General features: G+C 42.4%; 1 protein-coding gene across 4 annotated transcripts in view; it reads right to left on the reverse strand.

Moving 5' to 3' along the window:
• Window positions 1-23,685, reverse strand: part of stx8 (syntaxin 8) — a 164,460-nt gene extending 140,775 nt beyond the window's left edge. For 3 of the 4 annotated variants that reach the window (XR_011587388.1, XR_011587389.1, XM_070858196.1), the window contains exons 1-4: window positions 23,634-23,685; window positions 15,911-16,010; window positions 3,243-3,337; window positions 2,136-2,246 (exon numbers count right to left, since the gene is read on the reverse strand). Coding sequence is in view for 2 of the 4 variants with exons in the window: in XM_070858196.1 (XP_070714297.1) it covers window positions 2,136-2,246; window positions 3,243-3,337; window positions 15,911-16,010; window positions 23,634-23,650 (323 nt within the window). In the remaining 2 variants the exon portion in view is untranslated. Of the gene's footprint in view, window positions 1-2,135; window positions 2,247-3,242; window positions 3,338-15,910; window positions 16,011-23,610 lie in introns of all 4 variants that reach the window. The other variant, XM_070858197.1, reaches the window with a different exon arrangement.
• Window positions 23,686-24,984: the final 1,299 nt, after the last annotated feature.

Consider the following 24,984-nt stretch of genomic DNA (forward strand, 5'->3'; position numbering starts at 1 on the left):
GAGGTGCTGCCGAAGAAGCCGCGGAGAATTGGTGCAGTGTATCTTGTAGATGATACACACTGCAGCCACGGTGCGCCAGTGGCGGAGGGAGTGAATGTTGAAGGTGGTGGATGGGGTGCCAATCAATTGGGCTGCTTGCTTTGTCCTGGATAGTGTCGAGCCTCTTGAGTGTTGTTGGAGCTGCACTCATCCAGACAAGTGGAGAGTATTCCATCACACTCCTGACTTGTGACTTGTAGATGGTGGAAAGGTTTTGGGAGTCTGGAGGTGAGACACTCACCACAGAATACCCAGCCTCTGACCCGTTCTTGTTGCCACAGTATTTATGTGGCTGGTCCAGTTACGTTTCTGGTCAATGGTGACCCCCAGGATGTTGATGGTGGGGGATTCGGCAATGGTAATGGCGTCCAAAATCAAGGGGAGGTGGTTAAACTCTTGCTTGTTGGAGAGGCAAAAGGTTGTGGGGTCAAGCCCCACCCCATGACTTGAGCACATAATCTAGACTGACACTTCAGTACAACTCTGAAGGAGTGCTGTACTGCATGAGACACCGTCTTTCAAAGGAGATGTTAAACTGAGGCCCCAAATGTCTTTACAGGTGGACATTAAAGATCCCATGATACTATTTGAAGATGGCTCCAACAGCTCTTCTGGTGTTCTGGCCAACATTTATTCCTCCTTCAACACCACGATAAAAAGATTAACCAGTTATTTATCCAATTGATATTTGTGGACCTAGCTGTTGGCAAACTGGCTGCTGCATTTGCCGACATAATTACATAGATTTAACAGTACAGAAGCAGGCCATTCGGCCAAACAGGTCAATGTCTGTGTTTATGCTCCACACGAGCCGCCTTCAACTTATTTCACCTAATCCTATCACCATATCCTTCTATTCCTTTCTCCCTCCTGTACTTATCTAGCTTCCCCTTAAATACATCTATACTATTCACCTCAACTAATCCCTTTGATAGCAGGTTCCATATTTTAACCACTCTGAGTAAAGAAGGAAATAACAGTAACTACACTTCAAATGTAATTTATTGGCAATGAAGCAGTTTGGGATGTTTGGGATGTTCGGAGGACATAAACTGCAATATATGAATTGAAAGTCTTTCTTTTCATTCTGAAACGAAGCACTGATTCCTCTAGGTTCTGCACACCAAGCTCTGTACTAGCCAGATGCTACAAAGGATCAGTTACGACAGGTATCAAAATATTACTCGGTATCTTAGTAAAAGGACAAAACTATTTAACTACATTTGTACAATAGCAAAAGTTTTCAAAAAAAAAAACTTGATAATACTGCAGCAAATCCAAACAGAAAATACTGTGCTTGAAATTGAGGTCGGAGGCTTCCTTCGTATGAACGCCTCCGACCCCCAAAAAAATCTACGAATCTACCTGTTGGTCTTCGAGAAATGCAAGATCCAGCTCAGAGGCCTAGATTCGCTGCGCAGTGCATGGCGACCTGTCTTCGAGATACGCAAGTCCAAGTTGGAGTCATGTGGGTCTGGACAACCAATCACAATGCAGTATTCTCAATGATAATAATGGGAACTCCATTTGTACAAGTTACCATTACTATCAATGAGGAAAAACCCCAAAAACACCCAAACACAGCATAATAAATAAATAAAACAGTTCATATATTTAAAATTAATTGAAATTAAATGTAATTAAATGTTTTAGAAAAAAGAAGTCTTTTTTGGAATTTTTTTAATGTGTTTTAATAGTTCAAAATAAACTTGCCTTAATGGAGAGGGTTTTTACTATAAAAATGTGTATTTAAATGTATTAAAACTCTTACACTGGTAAAAGTAGCCTATGCATCTGCTTTCACCAGGCGTAAAAGTTTGAAGGACATTTGCTGGGCATGAGTTGGGCAAATAGCCCAATCTCTCCCGTGCAGATGTCCTTCTCCCAGGGATGCGGAGGATCTGTCAAGAGAAATCTTGACAGATCGGAAAAGCTGGTTTTCGACGCATGTGCATCACGCCCTGAAAATCGGCCTTGCGAGGCCTCACCGGGTCCATCTGCACTTCATACGGAGTTGGCGAGGCAGGAATTTTAGCCCCATTGTGTTCTGCAACTTAAAAGTTTTCAAATTAAAGAACGTTCAATGTAAATCATACCTCATCACATCAGGCTCTGTGCCATCCTTCTTGAAGGATGTTTGAAGCTGTCGCTCTCTTGTTAACAAATCGTCCACCAAATTTTGACGCCTGTCTGCTTCAAGCTGTGTACTGAATATGAATTATTAAAGAAGTTTCTTGATTTTGTACTCTATGCCCCTCTGTTTATAAAGCCATGGAACCCGTATACTTTAAAAAAAAATATCAGCCTTCTCAACTTGTCATGCTTCCTTCACAGATTTATGTACATATACCTCCCAGGCCTCTCTGTTCCTGCACCCCCTTTAAAATTGTACCATTTATAAATGCATTATATCAGGCAAGTTTAAATTTTGCATTGTGCAGATTACTTGTCCTTCAATTAGTGGTCAAGATTTTTGTGGCCAATATTCAAAGCAAGTTGTGAATATGCACAATCCACTAGATACAAAGTTTCACTTTGGGCATGTGAGTTTTGTACTCATGCAATCTAATTCTATAATCACATTTTAATTAACTTGCTCACATCTAAATTATCCTTGCCTTTTAGAATTTGAAAGATCTGTATACATCCCACTATTTTTTTGATTAAATGAAAGCCAAAACCCAAGCAAATGTATATAGCAGTTGCACAGTCTCACAGTTTATTATGTCTTCTGTGCTTCTCAAACATATTTTCCTTCTGAGTATCAGTTATTTTTATATTAACCCACAAACTTAGTTTTGTATTTTAGCTATATTTGTAATATAAACAAGTTTCCTTAAAGGGATTAGATTTCAGCTGGTATGATGTGCATACAACTCACTAACTTTCCTGTAGCTTCTCCACCAGCATACAAACAAAGCCTATAGTTAGACAGCACTCATTTCAGTTCCTGTATTATACTATTTAGAAAAGGCAGAGATAGTGCACTTCAAGTACATTTCACCACAATATCTTTCACAGCATTTCTTTTAGTAAAAGATCTGCTCAAATTATACAATCATCATCTTTTGCCACATTTTCAATAGAGACAGTGCATATATATATATTTTATGTATTGAATATATATATTTCAGTTTATCTAATAACTTGTAACAACTTGGGCCTGCACAACCATGAAAAAAGAAAAGGTTTTAAAAGGATACATCTGGCGTATTGACAAATTTCGCAACAAAGAATCCTTCAGCTGGCTAATCTGTTCCTGGAGCCTCTGTAAAGATGTCCGAATTGTCACATTCAGCTGGAGGGGGGAAAGGGACAAAATAAAGTATTGCTTTCGAATCCACACATCCATATTTCACCAAACATGATCACGTAAAAAAAAAACACAGTAACTGAAAAAAACCTTCAAAAAATCTTTGTGTTTTGAGTGAAATACATTCCACTACTAAGTATTTTTGCCATTTGGCACCGACTAAGTAGGAGACCAAAATAAACAAATGAGAAATTTGAATAATCTTTTCAAAATTTAACGAACCTACACAACTAGTCAATACATTGCTCAACCTTTCAACTATTCCAGATTGTTTTTTTGGCAATCAGTGATGTCAAGGAGTTACGTCAATAACCCATCCCCCGACATTGCCATTGACTCACGACAGAAGTGCAATGGGGCAGAGAAAATTACACCTTAAGCTCAGCCAGAATAACATTCATGTTCATATACTCCTATGTTTCCCACAGGAGAACAAAGTAATAACACAAGTCACCCAATAAATGAAGAGTCTTCAACATCAAGGCCCCAAGTTTCATCCCGCGGCGAAAACGGCGCACCTCCGAACTGGGCGCCTGTTTTTTGCGCCGAAAACTGAGCTTAAAAAACAAGTCCGATATTCTCGAGCTCCCTGGAGCTCGATGTCTGCTTGGCGCGGCGCGCTCTTCGCAGCAGGGGGCGGAGCCTAACACTTGCGCCGATTTTCTAAGTAGCAGGGGGCAGGTACAATTTAAATTAGCCTTCATGGTGCCGGCAACCCTGCGCGTGCGCGTTGGAGCGTGCGCGCAAGCGCAGTCTCACACAAACATTGGCACTTGCCCATTTTTAAAAGGACTGCAGAAAAAGTGAAGATTTGTTTCTTGGACCCCTGCAAAGGCTTGTAATTTAATTTTTTTTTGATATTTCTGTGTGTGAGGGAGTGCTTTTAGCAGCACTGCTGAATAAATCACCTGCTGAAATCAGTGAGTTCAGCTTTTCACTGCTAAACTTGCAGAACCGGTGCTGCATTGGTGAATGCAAATTAAGGACTGTGTGTTTGGAGAAATAAGAGTGCCAATTCAACTTTGCAAATTTAAATATAAAACTGTCGATGTGGCTGCCTCTCCCTGTCCAAATGGCCTCAGTCCCCCTCACAGCTCGAAGGCTGCTGCTGTATCTTCGGCTGCCGTCGAGCCACTGACGCCGCCCCTAAAGCGTGACCGAATGGCCTCAAGCACCATAAAGAGCTGCGTGTCAGGTGTTGATTCTTCGGCTGCCGGCCAGCCACTGAAACCGCTGATATCCTGTGGCCGAATGGCCTCACGTCGGTCCGCTGCTGATTCTTCGGCTGCCGGCCAGCCACTGACGCCGCTCCCCCCCCCAGACCTTGAAATGCAAAAGGTCTAACAATTTGGACAACAAAGACCTGTTTTAGAAAAACAAATGTTAATAAAAAGATGTAAAGTTATGTGCATGATCCGCAAGAGATTAATGGCTCAAAATAATTTGTAACCTACGCCTGATTTTCTAAAGTGTAGACAAGGTTTTTTCGAGCGTACAAAAATCTTCACTTACTCCATTCTAAGTTAGTTTGGAGTAAGTTTTCACTGACGAAACTTTGAAATCAGGCGTAAGTGGCCGGACACGCCCCCTTTTGAAAAAAAAATTCTGTTCCAAAGTGAAACTGTTCTCACTGACTAGAACTGGAGCAAACTAAATGTCGAGAATTCCGATTTCTAAGATACTCCATTCTACACCAGTTGCTCCTAAAAATCAGGAGCAAATCATGTCGAAACTTGGGGCCCAAATGAGCACTTGAAGAAATAAATCAATTTAAGCAACACACAAAAAATACCATAATTGAGATGCAATATTCTGGATGAAAATATGAAATTTTTCACTTAATGTTGCAACAATACATTCAAGTCAATAAACAATATTTTTTTTTTCTCTTTATTGATGCATGTGTTTGAGATTAATCTGAATTTTTGTGGTTTCTCAATTTGAAAATGAAATCAAATTTCACTAACATGAAATGTAAAAGGTCTAACAATTTGGACAACAAAGACCTGTTTTAGAAAAACAAATGTTAATAAAAAGATGTAAAGTTATGTGCATGATCCACAAGAGATTAATGGCTCAAAATACATTTGCTTAGTGCCACCCGTTAGCACCCGAGAGGGGCGCTAATGGGCCGATAAGCACTTACTGCCCGAGCGCCTCGCTATCAGTGCCTCCCGCGAACTTCAGTGGAGGTTTAGCGGCGCGCTAACAGTTAGCACTGTGCGTTCTAGCATCACCCACTTGGTGACGTCAAGGGTGTGCAATGTCCCTGTAGCGCCGCGGTCGCAAAGGTGACTGCTTTTGCCTGCCGCAGCGCCTGCCGCTACTTTCGACAGGGAAAGCAAGCGTTACAAAGAAGCTGCCGGGACAGTATGTCTGAGGGGGAGCAAGTGGGCAGTTAAAATAATTTTTTTTCCCATTAATGCATCTCTCCTAAATGCTGGACACTGGTCTTTAGCTGCCTTGACTTTTCTTTTAATTTTTCGAGTGGTCTAGCTGACCTCCCTTTTAGGCACTAGGATGCCGGTTTCCGAGTGCTAGAACTGCAGCAGCGCTCCCGCGGTTGCGCCCCAGGAATCAGGGTTAGCACAAAAAGAGGAGCGTAGAACGTTTCCCTTAGCGCTCCACTCCCCTCTTGGGGCGCTAAAAGTGAATATCCCGGTTGGAGGCGGTGAACATCAGCTGGCGCTAAAGTTAGCAACCAGGTAGTGTCACCGCCTCAAACTGGGCTACACTGAATTTTGAGCCCTAAATGTCCTCTGAACAGAAACAATAGAATAAGCAATGTAACTCAATGTTTTCATCTCAGAAACAGTCGGCAGAATGAGTTGTGAGACAATCTGGGTAATGTGTACAAATCACAGGTCGCATGACTACATCAGTTTAGGGTGTGGAACACTTTCATACTTTGAACCAAATTTAAATTTTAAAGTTGTCTTAAAAAGAAAGGCAGCTCTGCCAGTCAGTATTACCAATGGTAAATAACTACTCATTAATTTCCTTCCTGTGTTTTTCAATTTTTCTTTTTCTTAAATTATCTTCGTTTACAGAACTCCTCTGTGAAGCCCAATCTAGTTTTTGCAGCGGAGAATGGAGCAGAGAATTGGAGGAATACAAGCAAAGAGGTCTCCTTCATTATGTGTATTCAACAGCATTCTTCTTTCCATGTCACACCTGAGGAATAAACTTGGTGTTCATTCAAATCTCACCAAATTTAGGCCTCTACTAAGAGACTGAGGAAAAGAAATAACACCCTGACCAGCCACTAATGAGACTGCTAAGTGAAAACCCCAATTTTTATCGAGAACAGTTCTTAGCTATAAGTTATGCTTCCTCTTTAACAAGTCTTCATTGAATGGAATCCCAGCACCACTTGATATGAAGTTATACTGACCCCTGGTGTATTTTGATCTTCATCAGTAGTTTACCAGTTCCACACTACTTTTTTTTCCTCCCTCTGCTATAGCATTCATTAAATACTACTTTATCGAGTCTACTTAAAAAGACTTTGCCTAGACCGTTTATCTATTTATAATATATATAATCCAGCATCCGCAGTATTTTGCTTTTGTATTACCGTTTATCTATTTAACAGGCCTGCTGCATTGTGCTTAAAGCTCATAACAGAAAGAACTGTATACATCTGAACATCTGCTTTGCATATCAAGTATTTCTGTTCCAAATGAGTATAGAACAAATATTTGGGCATAAAATTGGCCCAGATTTTGCTGCAGCAGGACATCTAACAGGCTCAGTTCAAAACAGTTTTGTCCACTAAATTGCTGAAAATGTGAGTTGAATATGGAAACAGGACATCTGGAACCTGAATGAACAGGGCAACCAACAGGTATCTCCTTAAGCAATCCGATTTAAGGATTGGTATATAAACAGCAGAATGACTGAGAAGGGTTTCTAGGCAGGAATTTTCACCTGTTCCGAACAGGCAACAATGATTATTTTCCTACCGGATTCTAAACTAAATTGCAACTTGAAATGATTATTAAAGAGTTATTACGGCCCCAAAAACAAACACAGAGATGAGAATTGTTCATTTAGTTGTCTGCCTTGGTGTCATATTTGACCCTGAAATTAGCTTTTGACCACATATTCACAGCATAACTAAGACCGCCTATTTCCACCTCTGTAACATCGCCCGTCTCCGCCCTTGCCTCAGCTCATCCGCTGCTGAAGCCCTCATCCATACCCTTGTTATCTCTAGACTTGACTATTCCAATGCACTCCTGGCAGGTCTCCCACATTCTACCCTACATAAGCTAGAGGTGATCCAAAACTCAGCTGCCCATGTCCTAACTCGCACCAAGTCCCGCTCACCCATCACCCCTGTGCTCGCTGACCTACAGCAGCTTCTGGTTAAGCAACTCAATTTCAAAATTCTCATCCTTATTTTCAAATCTCTTCATGACCTCGCCCCTTATCTCTGTAATCTCCTTCAGCCCCCCACCCGCCCCCCCCTCCCCGCGAGATGTCTGCGCTCCTCTAATTCTGCCCTCCTGTGCATCCCTGATTATAATCGCTCTTTTGCCTAGGCCCCAAGCTCTGGAACTCACTGCCTAAACCTCGTCGCCTCTCTACCTCTCTTTCCTCCTTCAAGACACTCCTTAAAACCTACATCTTTGACCAAGCTTTTGGTCGCCTGCGCTAATTTCTACTTATGCTGCTCAGTGTCAAATCTTTTATCTCATAATACTCCTGTGAAGCGCTTTGGGACGTTTCACTACATAAAAAGGTGCTATATAAACATACATTGTTGTTGTTGCTGTCGTCTACGAACATAATTTATAAAATCTTGGCAGATTTCTACTAATCCTAGTGGATAAGTTTCAAGATGATGCACAGCCAGATTTAACAACATCAAGCTGCAGGGATGGAAAGCTGCTTCTGCAGAATATGCCATCAAGTTAAGCAACTGCAAAAATAAGTGGCTGCATATGATCTTGTATGGATGTGTACAAGGACATCTAGTGCCCATGACTGGGAAGGCAGGCCTGGTTAGACTAAAGGAAAAAATCCTTTTCATGACATGGTGCTCAAAATTTGGATGGAGACCGGCTTTTAGAACTGGATTAAATTCTTCTCCACATGAAACATCTGCTATGCATTTCCACCATTCTACTGAGTCATGTTAATTAAGAGGTCTTTAAAATTATGAAGGGGTTCAACAGGGTAGATGTAGAGAAGATGATGCCACTTACGGGGAGTCCAAAACTAGGGGCCATAAATATAAGATAGCCACCAATAAATCCAATAATGAATTCAGGAGAAACTTATTTGCCCAGGCAGTGGTTAGAATGTGGAACCTGTTACCACATGGGAGTAGTTGAGGCGAACATAGATGCATTTAAGGGGAACCTAGATAACTACATGACGGAGGAAGGATTAGGATATGTTGATAGGGTGAGATGAAGTAAGGTGGGAGGAGGCTCGTGTGGAGCATAATATCCAACACGGACCTGTTGGGCCGAATGGCCTGTTTCTGTGCTGTAAATACTATGTAATTTTATGTAAAAAGACTATACACATTGGATTAAAGACAAATTAATTTTTCTTAACTCCTTTGCATGAAGAGAATTATTTATTTTAAGTTGAATAGTAACCCTAAGTAATGTGACACATTAAGACTGGCTTGTGGTTATTGTGAGTTGAAGTTATTGAGGAAATAGTAAAAAGCAGTAAGATATAGGGTTAGGGTTATACTAACAGGGACTAGAATTATCTTAGTCTTAAAAGACATCTGTCTAAAAATTACACACATTCATCAGTTTATGGTGACATTTATCCTGCTTTGCATAGAGTTGATCTCACATCCTCACTCAATGAATACTTAAAATGAAAAAGCGAAATAGAATCTTTGCAAGATCAAAATTATGTGAGGAATATGGTACGGTGTGGTTACTGTTTTCAATAGACCAAGAAGATAGTCAGTTTTTTGCAACTCAAAATATAGAGATGAAAAGAGTCAAAGATTACTTCATAACAGATGTGGCAACCAAGTTTGAGGTTTGAGTTTAAAGTTCCAGTAAGTACTCTGAAGATTTTTTTGTAAAATCATTCTCGGGATATGGGCATTGCTGGCAAGGTCAGTAACTTATTGCTCATCCCCAGCTGCCCTCGAGGTGGTGGTGGTCAGCTTTCTTCTGCTGAAATCCATGTGGTGAAGGGGCAGCACAGATTCACCAGATGATACTGGGGCTAAAAAGGTTACATTTTGGAGGGAAAGTTTAATAGTCTAGGCTTGTATTCCTTTGAGTATAGACGATTAAGAGGTGATCTCATTGAGGTGTTTAAGATGATTACAGAATTTCTAGGGTAGATGAAGAGAAACTACTTCGTCTAGTGGAGTTGTCCAGAAGAAGGAGGCACAACTTTAAAATTAGAGCTCGGCCGTTCAGGGGTGGTGTGAAAAAGCACTTCTTCACACAATGGGTAGTGGAAATCTGGAACTCCCTCGCCGAAAAAGCTCTTGAGGTTAGGTTAATTGAACAAGTGAAAACTGAGATGGACAGATTTTTGGTAGGCAAGGGTATTCAGGTACATGGAAGCAAGGTGGGTAAATGATCTAACAGGCTCGAGGGGCTGAATGGCTTACTCATATTCCTATTTTCCCAAGATACTCCCACAATGCTGCTTGGTAGGGAGTTCCAATATTTTGACCCAGCCATCATGAGATAATGGTAATTTATGTCCAAGTTGTGATGGTGTGTGAATTGTAGGTGATGGTGTTGCCATGCACCACTACCCTTCTTGATGGTGGAGATCGTGGCGTTGGGAGGTGCTACCAAAGAAGTCCAATGTTCATATAGTGTAGAGAAACATTAAAGTGTACACTTTTTTAAGACACCCATGTCAATTTTATGCTCCACCAACTATTGCATTATCAATTCACAACAATTGAAGCTCTATTTATGCTGCATGTTCACACTGCAGTGAAACAGAGATAGGCAAAGTTCTGCACAACCATACGCAAACACGTGTACAGACCATTGCTTATGGGCCTCAGAGTGCCAATGACAGTCTTAATCTTTGAAAAGAGCTGGCAAGCTAGTCCATTCTTCTCAATTACTAAAATGTGAATAATGACACAGCAGCCAACTACAGTGTATTTTCCCTTTTAAATAAAATTATTGGCAGGGCTTCAGACTAATGCTTTCATACTGATGCCCACATCCACTTCCAGGTGGTCTTATTAGCAGCATGCCAACATGGTTTGTCTGTTTTCTACTGCATTTTTAATGCTTGATTGGCACCCAAGAGGATATTGCACTGACGCTGAAGGCTCATTGTGAAAGTAGCATCACTGAGGTGCAGCATTGGTGGTTCAGTTCTGGAGAGACATCAAGAATTTAATAGCTTGAAGAACTGAGGGAAGTGCTGTGGAAGTGATGGCTAGAACGACAGTAATTTCAGCACAAGATCTCCCTGCAGTTGCCTCAGCTACTCTGCTAGACTAGCCAGCCCAAAACCACAAATTTGGTCTCACAGCAGGTAGGAATTTTTCAGTGTGGCGACACACTTTGTATATCATGGGAGAGGGGAAGAAATCATTGCGCAGGCAATTTGAGTCTTATGCAATGCAATTCAGGGATATAATTAATCAACATTTTCCTGATTTTTACAGGAAACTTCCATAACTTCTTCCAATTCTTACTAGAACATTCTAAGACTTAAGAAAAATGACTGGCCCATTTTTTTTAACCAAAAAACAGAACTACAGCAAATGTATCACAAGCACAGTAAAAATCAAGTCCATAAATCATATCTTCACAAACCTAGAAGTTAAACCTAACTGCCATTCATCCATCTGGCATAATCAGCCTGGGTACAAATTACGCCAATTCAGACTATACGTAAGTTTTTTTTTAAATAGCTGGTCAATATCATATTTTATTTTAGTGAAGTATGTGGATTCGGCTATGTACAAATTCTCTAAATTACAGTCCCTGCTACCTCATTATCCCTTTATGGGCACACTGCAATAAGATGGCAATGAAAAAATGATTAAAATCTAAAATTACCTCAATTCTGTCCTAGTTTCTGAACAGTAAAGACCCAATGTGAAATATTTCAGAACAAATATAACTCTGTTATCCTTACAGTGCTGCCTGGCATAAACAAAATTAAAGTTTAGGCATTAGGTTTGAAAAGCAAATTCAATTTGAATAGGTGATTGAGAAGGAACATGCATTGGGATGTACGTGAAGCACTGGTAACCTTCCAAAAAGAGAATCAGTGGCAACTTCAAAAGGTGATCGTGCTACCATCCTGGAGATAAAAGCAGTAGCCCAAAGTCAAGACTGAATGTAAGGAAATGCACACACTATTGCAACCTGATCAGATTAAGACCAAGTGTAAAAACATTAGCAGAATGCATACTGAAGTGGTGCATGAGAGTTTCACTGCAATGCAGACCTCTCTCGGGTTAGAATTTGCACTATGGTGTTTATCATCACATCAAGTGTAGTTACTGAAGTGAAATTAGCACCTGTCTTGACCAAATGTGCTGTGCACCATTGCACTAACCTGCTTCAGTTTACTGTCCCTTGAAAAAAATCTAAGATAACAATGGCTTATTATAGTTTGAATAAGAAACGCAATAGTCATTCATATGCATTTGACTTGACCAGGTGACCACTGCCCTTGGAATAATGGTGACAGAGCACTTTCATCTGCAAGAAATCTTATAAAGTTGATCACCCTTGTTGCTCTTCTTGAAGTTAATTTGACACAAGCTTAGTGTTTGAATGGGTTTGAATTGAAGCCATGCCAACAAAAGTAACCTACTTTCCAACATATGAGGCCGGAAGTTTCGGGTGGGGCCTAGAACGGCGCAGCCCCGACCTGGATGTCCCTTTTTCGCGCCAAAAAGTGCGCCTAAAAAATATTTACTGATTCTCCGGCTCCCTGCAGGTCCTCTGGAGTTGGGCGCGGCGCAGCACAAGCTGTGGGGGGCGGAGCCAGGTCCCTGCGCTGAAAACAGTGTTGGGACCTCTGCACAGGCGCGCTACAGTGGGCGCGCATCTGCAGCAGTTCCAACCGCCCAAAACTGTGTGGGAGGGGCCCTAAGCACGCAGCCCCTAGCCCTGGCCGAATGGCCTCACTGGGGCTGCGTGCAATTCCCACTCCGAGTTCCTGCTTCCTCCCGACCCCCCCGCCACTCCCGGACCCGACCCCAGACCCAACCCCCGCCCTCGGACCAGACGAGACTCGACTCCCGCTTCCCCTCCCCCCGCCCAGACCCAGGACCAGACCCGACTCGACTCCCGTTTCCCCTCCCCCCGCCCCCGGACCAGACCCCTCCCCATACCGGACCTGACCTCCGCTCTCCCCCCCAGCCCCCGGACCTGACCCAACTCCCGCTCCCACCCACCTCCCCACCCCCGGACCCGACCCCACCCCGGCCGGACCCGACCCCGACCCCCCGGACCGGGCCCCGGACCCGACCCACTCCCCCGACCACCTAACTGTAAATCCAGTGCTGGGCCCGAAGTCTTGCGTCCGGCCGGGCCGGGCTCGGCCCATTCAGCCTCCCTCTCCTCTCTCCCGCCCTCCCTCCTCTCCCTTCCCCTTCCCCTCCCTTTTTCCCCTCTTCTCCCTCGCTGTCAGAAACACAGACACTGACAGAGTGAGAGAGTGACAGAGAGATAGACACTGATAGACACACACTTTGGGGGGGGGGGGCCATCCCAGCACGCTGTTGGAGGGCTCCCGGTACTGCAGTCGGTAAGTAGAAAATGTTTTATTTTTTGATTTTTAAATATTTGATTAATTTTTTTTGATTGATTTATTGGTTGATTTATTGATGCATTTATCATTTATTATTGATGATGGCTCTTTATTTGTAAAATTGAAGTGTTTAATGTTTGTAAACTTCCCTTTAAACCCCCCCCCCCATTCCCTATGCCTGATTTGTAACCTACGCCTGATTTTCTAAGTGTAGGCAAGGTTTTTCTGAGCGTACAAAAATCTACACTTACTCCATTCTAAGTTAGTTTGGAGTAAGTTTTCACTGCCTAAACTTTCAAATCGGGCGTAAGTGGCCGGACACGCCTCCTTTTCAAAAAAAAAATCTGTTCCAAACTGAAACTGTTCTAACTGACGAGAACTGGAGCAAACTAAATGCCGAGAATTGCAATTTCTAAGATACTCCATTCTAAACCAGTTGCTCCAAAAAAACAGGAGCAACTCAGGCCAAAACTTGGCCCCATGGTTACTTTAGTAAGGTGCATCAAATCTCCAATTAACTGTAGCATTGGATGAAAGTTCCAGATTTATTGAGGGATTATGCTCTGTATGTAGGAAAACATATAGAAATGATTCACCAACTGAGAAAGTTAACTGTTTTGACAAATAATGTTTGATCAGCTGCCTTGACCGGTTTAGCCAGTGTGCGTGCCATGTTGTATTATTCCTGGAACCACTCAGTTGCCATATACATAAAAATCCTTCGCTATTAAGCTCTACATGGTTTTAATATTTGGCAGCACCGCAGCAAACTCCAATACAAGATGGTTATGTCTGGAAAGCATCCGTCTACAGTTTCTACCAGATGGATTCAAAGGCCTTTTTTAAACAAACAGAGAATGCAATAGATACTTCCAGCTATGGAGTAAGATGTCAATGGTGTAACACTCATGGAACTGAAAATCTGCACATAATTTTTCCCTCTGTCTTCTATATAGCAGACATATGATTGCATGTGAACTGCAGAACAATACAGTTTGTGCTCGTGTTTCGTGGTGAAAGGATAATCCTAGTGTTCCCTGCCAGAGATTACATTTGTTTAGTCAACTAAAAACAGACTGCACCTGCTTAGTACATGTCTCCAAGTCACAACAATCTCACACATGCTGCAAAGCTATGAATGAAAAACTAGAGTTCGTGGCTTTCAGTACAATTATCCACTTAAAAAATGCAACCAAAATATATAAAGGCTTAAAATGTGTATGCAAGCAAATCTTTGGCACTCACAATAAACCTTCCTGCTCCTTTCAGCTAAGAGATTTAACAATAATGCGTCAGCATTGAAGGAAGAAATGAAACTAGTCTCTAGCATTTGTCATCAATAGTTTTAATCAATAGTTCATTTCAAACTGAACTCACCTTATTGGCCTTTGGCTCAGCCCAGCTCATACTACATTTCAAAGGACCCTGGGAATGAAACAATGATATGCAACATATTCCAAGCACTAGTTTAATGGAATAACTATTGCCATACACATACTGCAAGCAGCAATAAATGTCTCAGCCATCATTTCCAACGAACTTTAGTGGCTGAAATCCCAGAAAATGCCAAGAAGTATGATTAAACCCATCTCACGGCAGTTGTCTGGGAAGGGGGAAGATTTCTCAGAAAATGGAACGTTCCCCTTTTTAGTGCAATCATGGTCGTCAGCTACATAAGGAAACATTCAAATCGCAATAAAACACTTCCAGATGAATTGGTTAATAATGAGCACTGTTTTCTTTTACAGCAGACTGAATGATAATCATGGAGGCACCAAAGTAGGATATCAAACTAGCGCACAAATGTATTGGGCTATAATCTGCTGTGGCTGGGCATCTAACGCCGTCTGCCTTTAGTTAGACATGCCATTGCATGGTTAGGTTTTTAAATTTGTTGTGTGGCATGATGCTGAAAATGCGAGTAGCAGAACGTCATAGTGAGGGTAACAGGGCATCTGGGATCTGAGTGAACAGGGAAAGCAACTGTCTATGTCCTTAACCAATCAGATTGAAGGATTGTGAAAGTAACAGCACAATGACTGAGAAGGAAGCATGAATTAGAGTGGGTGAACTCAAATGTCAAATCAGATACAGAAAGAGAAATAAAGAGAGCGAAATAAAGATTGGATTAAGCAAGAGGGAAAAAAAGAGACAGAAAGGAAAACTACAATTTTTTAAATTTTACATTTTTTTTAAACTCCAACAACTAAAAGCTGAAGGAATGAGACTCCATATTTTTAATCGTTAATTGTCAGTGCCAGAGGTTGACTGGCAATAATTAACACTTATCATGTCGTTATAAGGGTACTTAGACTTGAAATGACTCGACTTAACTTAGAATTATAAAACAAGGAAAAAGTAATTTTGCCCACCTAACCCATTTCTTCCAGTAGCCCATGAATTATGCTATCATGGTATAAGAGTGCAACTGACAGATGCCCAAGATTAAATTGCCTTGAACCATCTTGGCAAGGCAGTACAACAGTTTGAATCAAAAAAAAATCTATAAATGGAAATTTAAAACTATAATTGCATCACAAAGCAAATCAGTTTATCATCATTTCATTCTTAATTTAATACTTAATGTATGGAGGAGGAAAATTGAGTTCTCGTAATGAATTCCAGTATATAACCTGCATGTTCATACATTATTTTCTGCTTTCTGATGAATTATTTACTTAGCCACAATTAAAGAGGATCCCTTCCTGATTGAATTATGCTTCTTTCCTCAACGTTATTTCTTCAAACAATATTAGAAAGACCATTATGTTCAAATAAAAGGAATTGCAAAATAATGGCAACCACCACAGAATCTACCTTTGAAGGATTACCTCCCGTTCTCTTCTGTCTGTTACGTTCATGGATATTTTCAGCTACTTCTTGTGCTAGATGGCAGGTGGAATCATACTTCATCAACCTACAGATTGCAGGGAAAAGACTATGAAAGATGCCCAATCATTGATAAGACCAAAATGCTTCAATTGTGATATTTAAATATATTTAGCAAGATTACATCAAACATTTACTCATGACTTAGTTGCTAGCCCTCTTGCCTCCGAGTCAAAAGGCTGTAGTCTCAAAGCCTATTCCAGAACTTATGCACTAGAACTAGGCTGACAGTTTAGTGCAGCACTATGAGATACTGGGCCCAAGTTTTCGCCCTCTGGAAAAACGGCGTATCTGGAATAGAAAGGGCGCCGAAAACTCACCTTGTGATTCTCCGGTCTCCTCAGGACATCTTCGTGCTCGGCATGGCGCAGCACAAGGGGCCGGGGGCGGAGCCAGGTCCTGGCACTGGAAACAATGCCGGGACCTCTGCACATGCACGCTAGAGTGTGCGCGCATGTGCAGTAACTCCAGGCCCCCGAGGCTGCGTGGAAGGGGCCCAACACCAGCCCTGGCCGAATGGGCTCCCCGGGCGAAGATCGGGACTCGGACCTCCCTCCCGTTCAGCTCCCTCCCGTTCAGTCTCCCCCCCCCCCCCCCCCCCCGGGACCCGCCCGCCCGGCATGTCGCTGGGGGCGGGCCCCGCCCAAAGTGTCGACAGCAGCAGCGGCCCTGCCCGTTCAGCCTCCCCCCCCTCCTCCCTCTCTCCCACCCCCTCCTCCCTCGCTGTCAGAAACACAGAGACACAGAGAGAGAGACACTGACAGAGACAGAGACAGAGAGAGAGAGACATGAGGGGGGGGGGGGGGGGGGGGCGGAGAGGGGCATCCCAGCACGCTGCAGTCGGTGAGTAGAAATATTTTTTTATTTATTGATTGATTTTTTTTTTGGACTGATTTATTGGTTGATTTATTGATTTATTTTATCATTTATTATTGATGATGGCTCTTTATTTGTAAAAGTGAAGTGTTTAATGTTTGTAAACACCCCTCCCCCCCCACCCTCGCTCCCTACGCCTGATTTATGTGTAGGCAAGGTTTTTCTGAGCGTACAAAAATCTACACTTACTTCATTCTAAGTTAGTTTGGAGTAAGTTTTCGCTGCCTAAACTTGCAAAACATGCGTAGGTGGCTGGATAAGCCCCCTTTTGAAAACAAAAATCTGTTCTAAAATTAAACTATTCTAACTCACTTGAACTGGAGCAAACTAAATGCCGAGGACTGCAATTTCTAAGATGCTCCATTCTAAACTAGTTGCTCCAAAAAGATAGGTGCAACTCAGGCCGAAACTTGAGCCTAATTATACCCAGTCCCCATCTGCCCGTTCCTGTGATTCAAGTGCATGGTAATGATCGTATGGCACTATTTGAAGATGATCAGTGAGTTCTCCCAGTGTCCTGGCCAATCGACATGACCAAAACAAGTTAACTGGTCATCCACCTCACTGCTGTTTATGGGATCTTGCTGTGTTTAAATCAGCAACACCAATTCAAAATATGGCACGTGCTTTGAGTCATTTGAGAGATGTGATATTTCAAGCTGCAGAATAGCAAATTGACAGCAGCAGCAATTATTCTCTGAAATGGTCTACAAATTGAAATTGCACCATATTCAGGAAAAACTCTGTTGTTTGGACAGCACCACATGCTGAAATGCAATGTAGTGTTACTTACATGTGATGCCATTGTGGCAAAAATGAAACTTTTCTACATTTTAGCTTGCTACGATCTGCTTTAATTCTGTCATGGTCCTTAAAACCTCTAAACAGTATTAGTTAAACCAGTTAAATTGCAGAGAACTTAAAAAGATCTATGTTTCAGGGTCCTTATAATTGTTTTAGCACTAGAATTGTAATGTATTCATTTTATATTACACAAGCCAGTGAAGTTTAACAACGATGGTATAGTTCTGCTATTATTTATTTGTTTAATAAATTTGTTTGGAAATTAAAGCCAAAGCAAGGTTCAGTGTAATGTTATTCTGCCGCATTTGACGATACGGAAGATTCCTTTGAGGCACGGAAACACCAATAATCTAAAAAAGAATTCTCGATTCATTATCCTGGGTATGCTACAATAATGGTGCCGAAATAACAGGTTAAGTGAAAGGATATAGGATGTAAGCTGGCAAGGGCTTAACTATGAGAAGCACAGATACCAAAAATATCTAGAATAAAAATCATAAATAAACATAAACACATAACAGCTGCCATGGTGAAATGGAAAGGAAGTGTTTCGCTTTCTCACTCAACAGATCATGTAAATTTTAGCTACTATGCCGACAGGAATCTGTTTTGGTTTTGAGATTCTACAAGAGCATTTTTAATGCTCTTTATAGACAGTATAGAGAAAGTCATAAACATCTGAGGGTGATTAATGGACAGAAATCTGATCAAGAGCTCAGATGGCAGCAGCAATTTATAATTCTCGTCTTAACCTTGAGAGGAGGTAAAAACCTTGAAATTACAGCCCTTTTTAAATGATGCCAGGTGACCTCATGTGATGCTGCTTACAACTTTTTTTAATGTAACAGTTGATTTATTATATTATTTCAGCTGCTGTCCTGTGGCATTGCTCATGGTGAGTCTATGCTTTATAAGAACAAGGATGCTATGCAAGGTAATACCATCAAGAACACTGATTATCGTCATTGCATTGGGCAATGAGTCTAGAGGCATTTTGAAGAGGATTACAGAGATTGGGAGCACTATGGCAAAGCGTTCTGGGAGCATTTGGCCAGGCCCTAGGAATTGGAATTACTGGGAGAGGGTTCCTGTAACTTGTGAGGAAGGATGCCAAGATTTGGTAGTATTGGGAAAAGACATTCCCAGGGAAGGAATCACTAAACATGGGGCCCGGCGTGTAGCAGCACAGCAGATAGGGATTCTGAGGAGAAGCAGACAAGTCCCAAACCGGGAGTGCTGGGAGAAGCCCAGGAACATTGGAGCAACCCTGATCTCTGGGAGGGTGGTCTAGGGTTTTCTGAGCACTGGAAGGATCTGTAATCCGGGGGGGGGGGAAAGCAAATTGAGGCTGTGGGAGAAGATTTGCAGGACCCCTTTCTGACGATTACCTCACTGTGTTCCCATCTATCAACCTTCCCTATAACCCATTCGTGGCCCCCTGAGCTTTCAGCCATCAAGTACTTTACCCATCATTAGCCAGCTGCTACCTTTACATTCCTACTTTAAAACACTTCATACACTATTAATGTTTTTGCCAACTTCCGCATTCTTTAATAAACAGAGTCACCGCATAAAAGGTTCAAATGTTCATTATGTGTGCAGTTTCCAAGTTTTAAGACAAAAAGAATCATCTTTAAATCCCCAAAATAGATTGCTCTCATTCTAATATTTTTTTTAATTGAATTGGGAGTCAAAATGAAAATGGGAGGGAGGGCCCTCTCATCATCAATATGGGCAGCATCCAACCATGAGAACCCAAGCATTCAAATTCATCTTCCAGTTGGGTATAAATCATACAAGTTAAAAACAAGTTAAATCCTCTTCAACTTTTACACTGAGAAAAATAAATATATTTGTTTTTTAATTTGTACTTGGGATATGGATGATTCTGGCAAGGCTACATTTGGAAGGCTGACCTTCCCTCGTTGCCTACTCTTTGAACTGCTGCAGTCCTTGTGGTGATGGTGCTCCCATAATACCATAAGGTTGGGAATTGCAGGATATTGACCCAGCAATGATGAAGGAATGGTGATACATGTTCAAGTCAGGATGGCCTGGTAGAGAAACATAGAGGGGATGATGTTCCCATAACATTGCAGCTTTTGTCCTTCTTGATGGTAGTGGTCGCAGGGCGGAGCGGTGCTGTAGAAGGAGGGGGGGGGGGGGGGGGGGGATGTGGCCAGGGCCATAGGCTGTCTTTGGTTTGAGTCACAGAGCAGAAATGGAAAGCAAAGTGAAAGGATAGCACTCCACCCCCTTGCCCCATGTCTGCTGCCCCACACCCCTTACCCTCTCTTCCCACTGCTGTCCTCTCATCAGTATATAAAAATACTATTTTAACAGTTTTCCAAATGTAAATAAATGTGTCTTCACTGAACTATTAGATAGAAAGAAGGTGTTACATTGAAGTCCTGCTGTCGTTTCCGGTGGGTTCGAGTAGAAAGTAAAGATTAGTGTCCATTTAAAAAATGACTATTCTGGGGCTTCTCCCCTGGCTCTCTTGGTTCTATTTGAAAAGTAAGCTGCTCAACAACAACAATAATTTGTATTTATATTGTGTCTTTAATGCAGTAAAACGTCCCAAGGCACTTCACAGGAGTGTTATCAATCGAAATTTGACACTGAGCTATATAAGGAGAAATTAGGACAGAGTAGGTATTAAGGAGTGCCTTAAAGGATGAAAGATAGGTGGGGAGGTTTAGGGAGGGAACTCCAGAGCTTAGGGCCTAGACAGCTGAAAGCACAGTCACCAATGGTGGAGCAATTAAAATAGGGGATACACAAGATATAAGAGCAGAGAGGTTATGCTTGAACTGTATAAAACACTAGTTAGGCTGCAGCTAGAGTATTGTGTACAGTTCTGGTCACCACATTACAGGAAAGATGTGGTTGGACTCGAGAGGGTACAAAGGCGATATATGAAAATGTTGCCAGGTCTGGGAATTTTAGCTTTGAGGAAATAAAATACTATTATATCTGGCTATACAACAAGAAAGACGACACTTCCAAAGTAATTCACTGAGTGAAGTACAGTGAGCATTTCAATACAAGTGTTATATAAAATCCTAGGACTGTACTGCTATTTGTAATCAAAGGAACTGGGGGAGGGCATCCAAAATTAGAAGAATAATAGAGGGAACTTTAGTATATTTGTGCTTTTGATCAAACACTCAGTGCAATTACTAGATATGTTTACAGGTGTATGTGGGGTGTATACCACAATCACCAGAAGAGAACAATATGGATGTAGGACGTTCCCAACATTCACAGTTGTAATGAAAGTTTTAAATAGGCCCTATAGTTGCAATGCTTGGAGAAGGAACACTGCTTCAAACGAGTTAAAAGAAAATTTTGTGCTGATGTCAGGAAGTTCTTCTTCACATGGTGATGAACACATGGAAAGAACTTCCAGGTAAAATGTTGCAGGCCAAAGCCATGGGAGAAACACCTGGATGTTGTCATGGGAGACTGTTGGTCTTTCTCAAGCCTTCATTATCCATATCTGTTTTGTGAATAGAAGACTTTTACTGCCATTGCAGATGCTGCCTCGCTTTCATCAACACGCCAGTGAGACCAAGGGAAAAAAAGCTTGCAAATCCCTCAGCCAGGTGGGCAGTGAACAGTAAAAGGCATAAAAATAAAGACAGGTAAAACAAAATAAGAGAAGGGAAAATACATTAATGCTGTTTGACCTTCCCTTAAATCCACACGACAGACACAAAGTGCCTCTTGTATGATTTGTCCAATGTTGACAGCTTTGATATATATCAGTCAAAAGATGCACATATAATAACTAATCACCGTATAACTCCGTATACACACATCAATGTACTAAATCTCTTGCAGGCACACACCGCACTGCATGTGTCCCTTATAAAAGATCTGTGTCACACAAGCTGCACAGTATATATATATATACCCCTTACAAATAGTCTGTCACACGGCACTGTATATATCCAACAATGTGTATTTATATAGTGCCTTTAACATAGCAAAAGTCCCAAGGCAGGAGTGTTATCGAACAAATGTCAGATGTCATCTGCTTGCAGAAAATGTCATTTATTGCCACTGCTACAGTGGAACCCAAGTGCCTAATGACAATAATGTACCCTGTTCTGTAAGCAGGATAAAGAAGATCCGTATTAGAGGGTTTGCATGTGACTTACTGTACCACTAGAGTGTTAACATCGCAGATTTGCTTCTTGCAATGTGAAAGGCCTGCCTTATACTGTTAAGAATGTGTATATGCATGGATGTGACATTGGCACTATATTCAAGGTCTGAACTTGCACATGCAAAATCCACAAATTTCTGAATAGCATCCACATGGCTAGGCCAAGATAGCCAACTGCAAACAGCAGTGTGTATTTATATAGCGTCTTTAATGGAGTAAAACATTTCAGGAGCATTATCAAACAAAATTTGACATCAAGCCACATAAGGAGATATTACGGCGGATGAGGTAGATTTTAAGGAGCATCTTAAAGGGGAAAAGGTAGAGAGGCAAAGAGGTTTAGGGAGGCTATTCCAGAGCATGGCCACTAATAGCGGAGGAAATTGGGGATGTGCAAGAAGCCAGAATTGGAGAAGCACAGACATCTAGGAGGACTACACTTCAAAAGTACATCATTGGCTGTAAAGCACTTTGAGACATTTGGTGGTTGTGAAAGGTACTATATAAATAAGACTGACTTTATTTTATAAAGGATGTGTCACACTACACTGTACATATCCCTAATAAAGGATGTGTCCCACACTACATTGTATCATCATCATAGGCGGTCCCTCGAAACGAGGATGACTTGCTTCCACGCCAAAAAGGATGAGTTCACAGGTGTTTTGAAAGAAGAACCCGAACTACATCCTCAAGGATGGAAGATGCCTGTGCGTGGTTTTTTTTAGCGTGTGGTGGCCGTTGCACACCAGCCACCACACAGGCTTGATAGAGCTAGGTCTTGGTCCAGTGGCAAAGATTACCCAGGACAACTGGAGACCTGCTCTGCTGCACGGGCCCAGTGCGCACACATATCACAGTGTGGGCTGGCCTGTGCTGCCCTTGGGCCCCTGGCCCCGAACTCAAGCCTCTCCTGGTAGTGGCCTGGGAGTGGCATGGAGGCCCCGACCTGCAAGAGACCATCAGCGGCAGGTCGGGGCCATAAAAGGAGCGGTGGCCTGGGAGTGGCGTGGAGGCATGCAACTCCAGCGAGCAGCACGAGCTGGTGCAGGAGGGCAACAGCAGCAAAGAGTGATGTCAGGAAGATTCAGGTTGCTGCACTGTATCTATCCCAAATAAAGGATGTCACACTGCATTGTATATATCCCTAATAAAGGATGTCACACTGCATTGTATATATCCCTAATAAAGGAAGTCACACTACATTGTATATATCCCTAATAAAGGATGTCACACTGCATTGTATACATCCCGAAAAAAGGATGTCACACTGCATTGTATATATCCCTAATAAAGGATGTCACACTGCATTGTATATATCCCTAATAAAGGAAGTCACACTACATTGTATATATCCATAATAAAGGAAGTCACGCTTCATTGTATATATATCCCTAATAAAGGATGTCACACTGCATTGTATATATCCCTAATAAAGTCACACTGCATTGTATATATCCCTAATAAAGGAAGTCACACTGCATTGTATATATCCCTAATAAAGGAAGTCACACTGCATTGTATATATCCCTAATAAAGGAAGTCACACTACATTGTATATATCCCTAATAAAGGATGTCACAGTGCACTGAGTGCGGGCCTGTTGTGTGTACACACACGGGCCCGGGTTGTTCCCGGTCACCGGCCCATCGGCACCGTAAGCTGATGTGAAAGCGGCCCGTGACCCTGCCCCAGGCCCCCGCGGACCCTACCCCTACCCCAGGCCCCCGCGGACCCTACCCCTACCCCAGGCCCCCGCGGACCCTACCCCTACCCCAGGCCCCCGCCGCTCCTCACCAGGGTTCTCGAGCCATCGCTTTGCTCCTGCTCCTCTCTACTTCCTGTTTGTTGTCCATCTCGCATTTCGGTCGCAAACGCGATAAAGTTCCCTGAACATTAGTTCCGCCCGAGATTTCTGATTGTTGGTTATGAATTAGATTATTGCATCGTATCTCCAGAGCCAAGTGATGTCAAATTGCAATTTGTTTTTGCACAGTATATTTTTTAAACCTTTGTAAATATGTTGCATTCATTATCTGCTGCCACATTCCAACCTACACATGTTCAAGTTGAGTTCTCTTTGGTTACCGCAATTTTCCTCTTTTTTACATAAAAGCCAAATCACAAGTGAATAATTCAACCTTTGAAACAGTTTCCAATGTACTAAGATGTAATGATTTTGTGACTGCTGTGGCTCAGTAGGCAACACACTCGCCTCTGAGTCACAAAGTTGTGGGTTCAAGTCCTACTCCAGAAACTTGAGCACTTAAATCTAGGCTGACACTCCTGTGCAGTGCTGAGGAGTGCTGCACTGTCGGTGTTATATATGCGGACTAGAGAGATACTCACTGTATAGTTGCATAAGATGGAGAATTGTTTACCTGATGCACTATCAATAAGGTTTACACTGTGTATATACATGCTGGCACCACTAGAGGGTGCAACTGGTGGAGACCAGGGTTTCCTGGCAGGGGCTGTATAAAAGGGCAGCCGCTCACTCTTGAGTTTGGAATAAAGGACCAAGGTCACTACAGTTTGAGTACAACACATTGCCTCGTGGAGTCATTCATAAGTACATAACAACTGGCGACGAGACTACAGACTTTCATGCGATTATGGCTACCTTTGGCACACTAAAAGACTTTGCAGAAGGTGATGATTAGGATGCCTTCACGGAAAGGCTCGAGCCATATTTTGTGGCAAATGACCTGGCAGGGGAGATCGGCAGAGAAGCACAAGGCTATACTGTTGACCAGTTGTGGGCCCGAGGTCTACCACCTCGTCAGGGACTTGCTGGCACCCACGAAGGCCAAGGATAAGACATACAATGAGCTGACTGAACTAATTCGCGACCAACTAAAACCAAAAGAGAGCATCCTCACGGCCAGGCACAGATTCTACACACACTGCAGACCTGAGGGCCAGGAGATTGCAAAATATGCCGCCAACTTCAGGAGACTTGTGGCACCGTATGATTTTGGCATGCACCTCAAGGAAGCATTGCGAGACATCTTCGTTATAGGAATTGGCCATAAGGGCCTCCTTCACAAGCTATTATCTGCTGACACCACAGTCAACCTGCAGAGGGCCATCAGCATCAGTCAGGCGTTCATGACCTCGACCTGCAGCACCAAGCAAATTATTCATT

The sequence above is a fragment of the Pristiophorus japonicus genome, chromosome 16, assembly GCF_044704955.1.
Source record: "Pristiophorus japonicus isolate sPriJap1 chromosome 16, sPriJap1.hap1, whole genome shotgun sequence".
NCBI classification, from domain to species: domain Eukaryota; kingdom Metazoa; phylum Chordata; class Chondrichthyes; family Pristiophoridae; genus Pristiophorus; species Pristiophorus japonicus.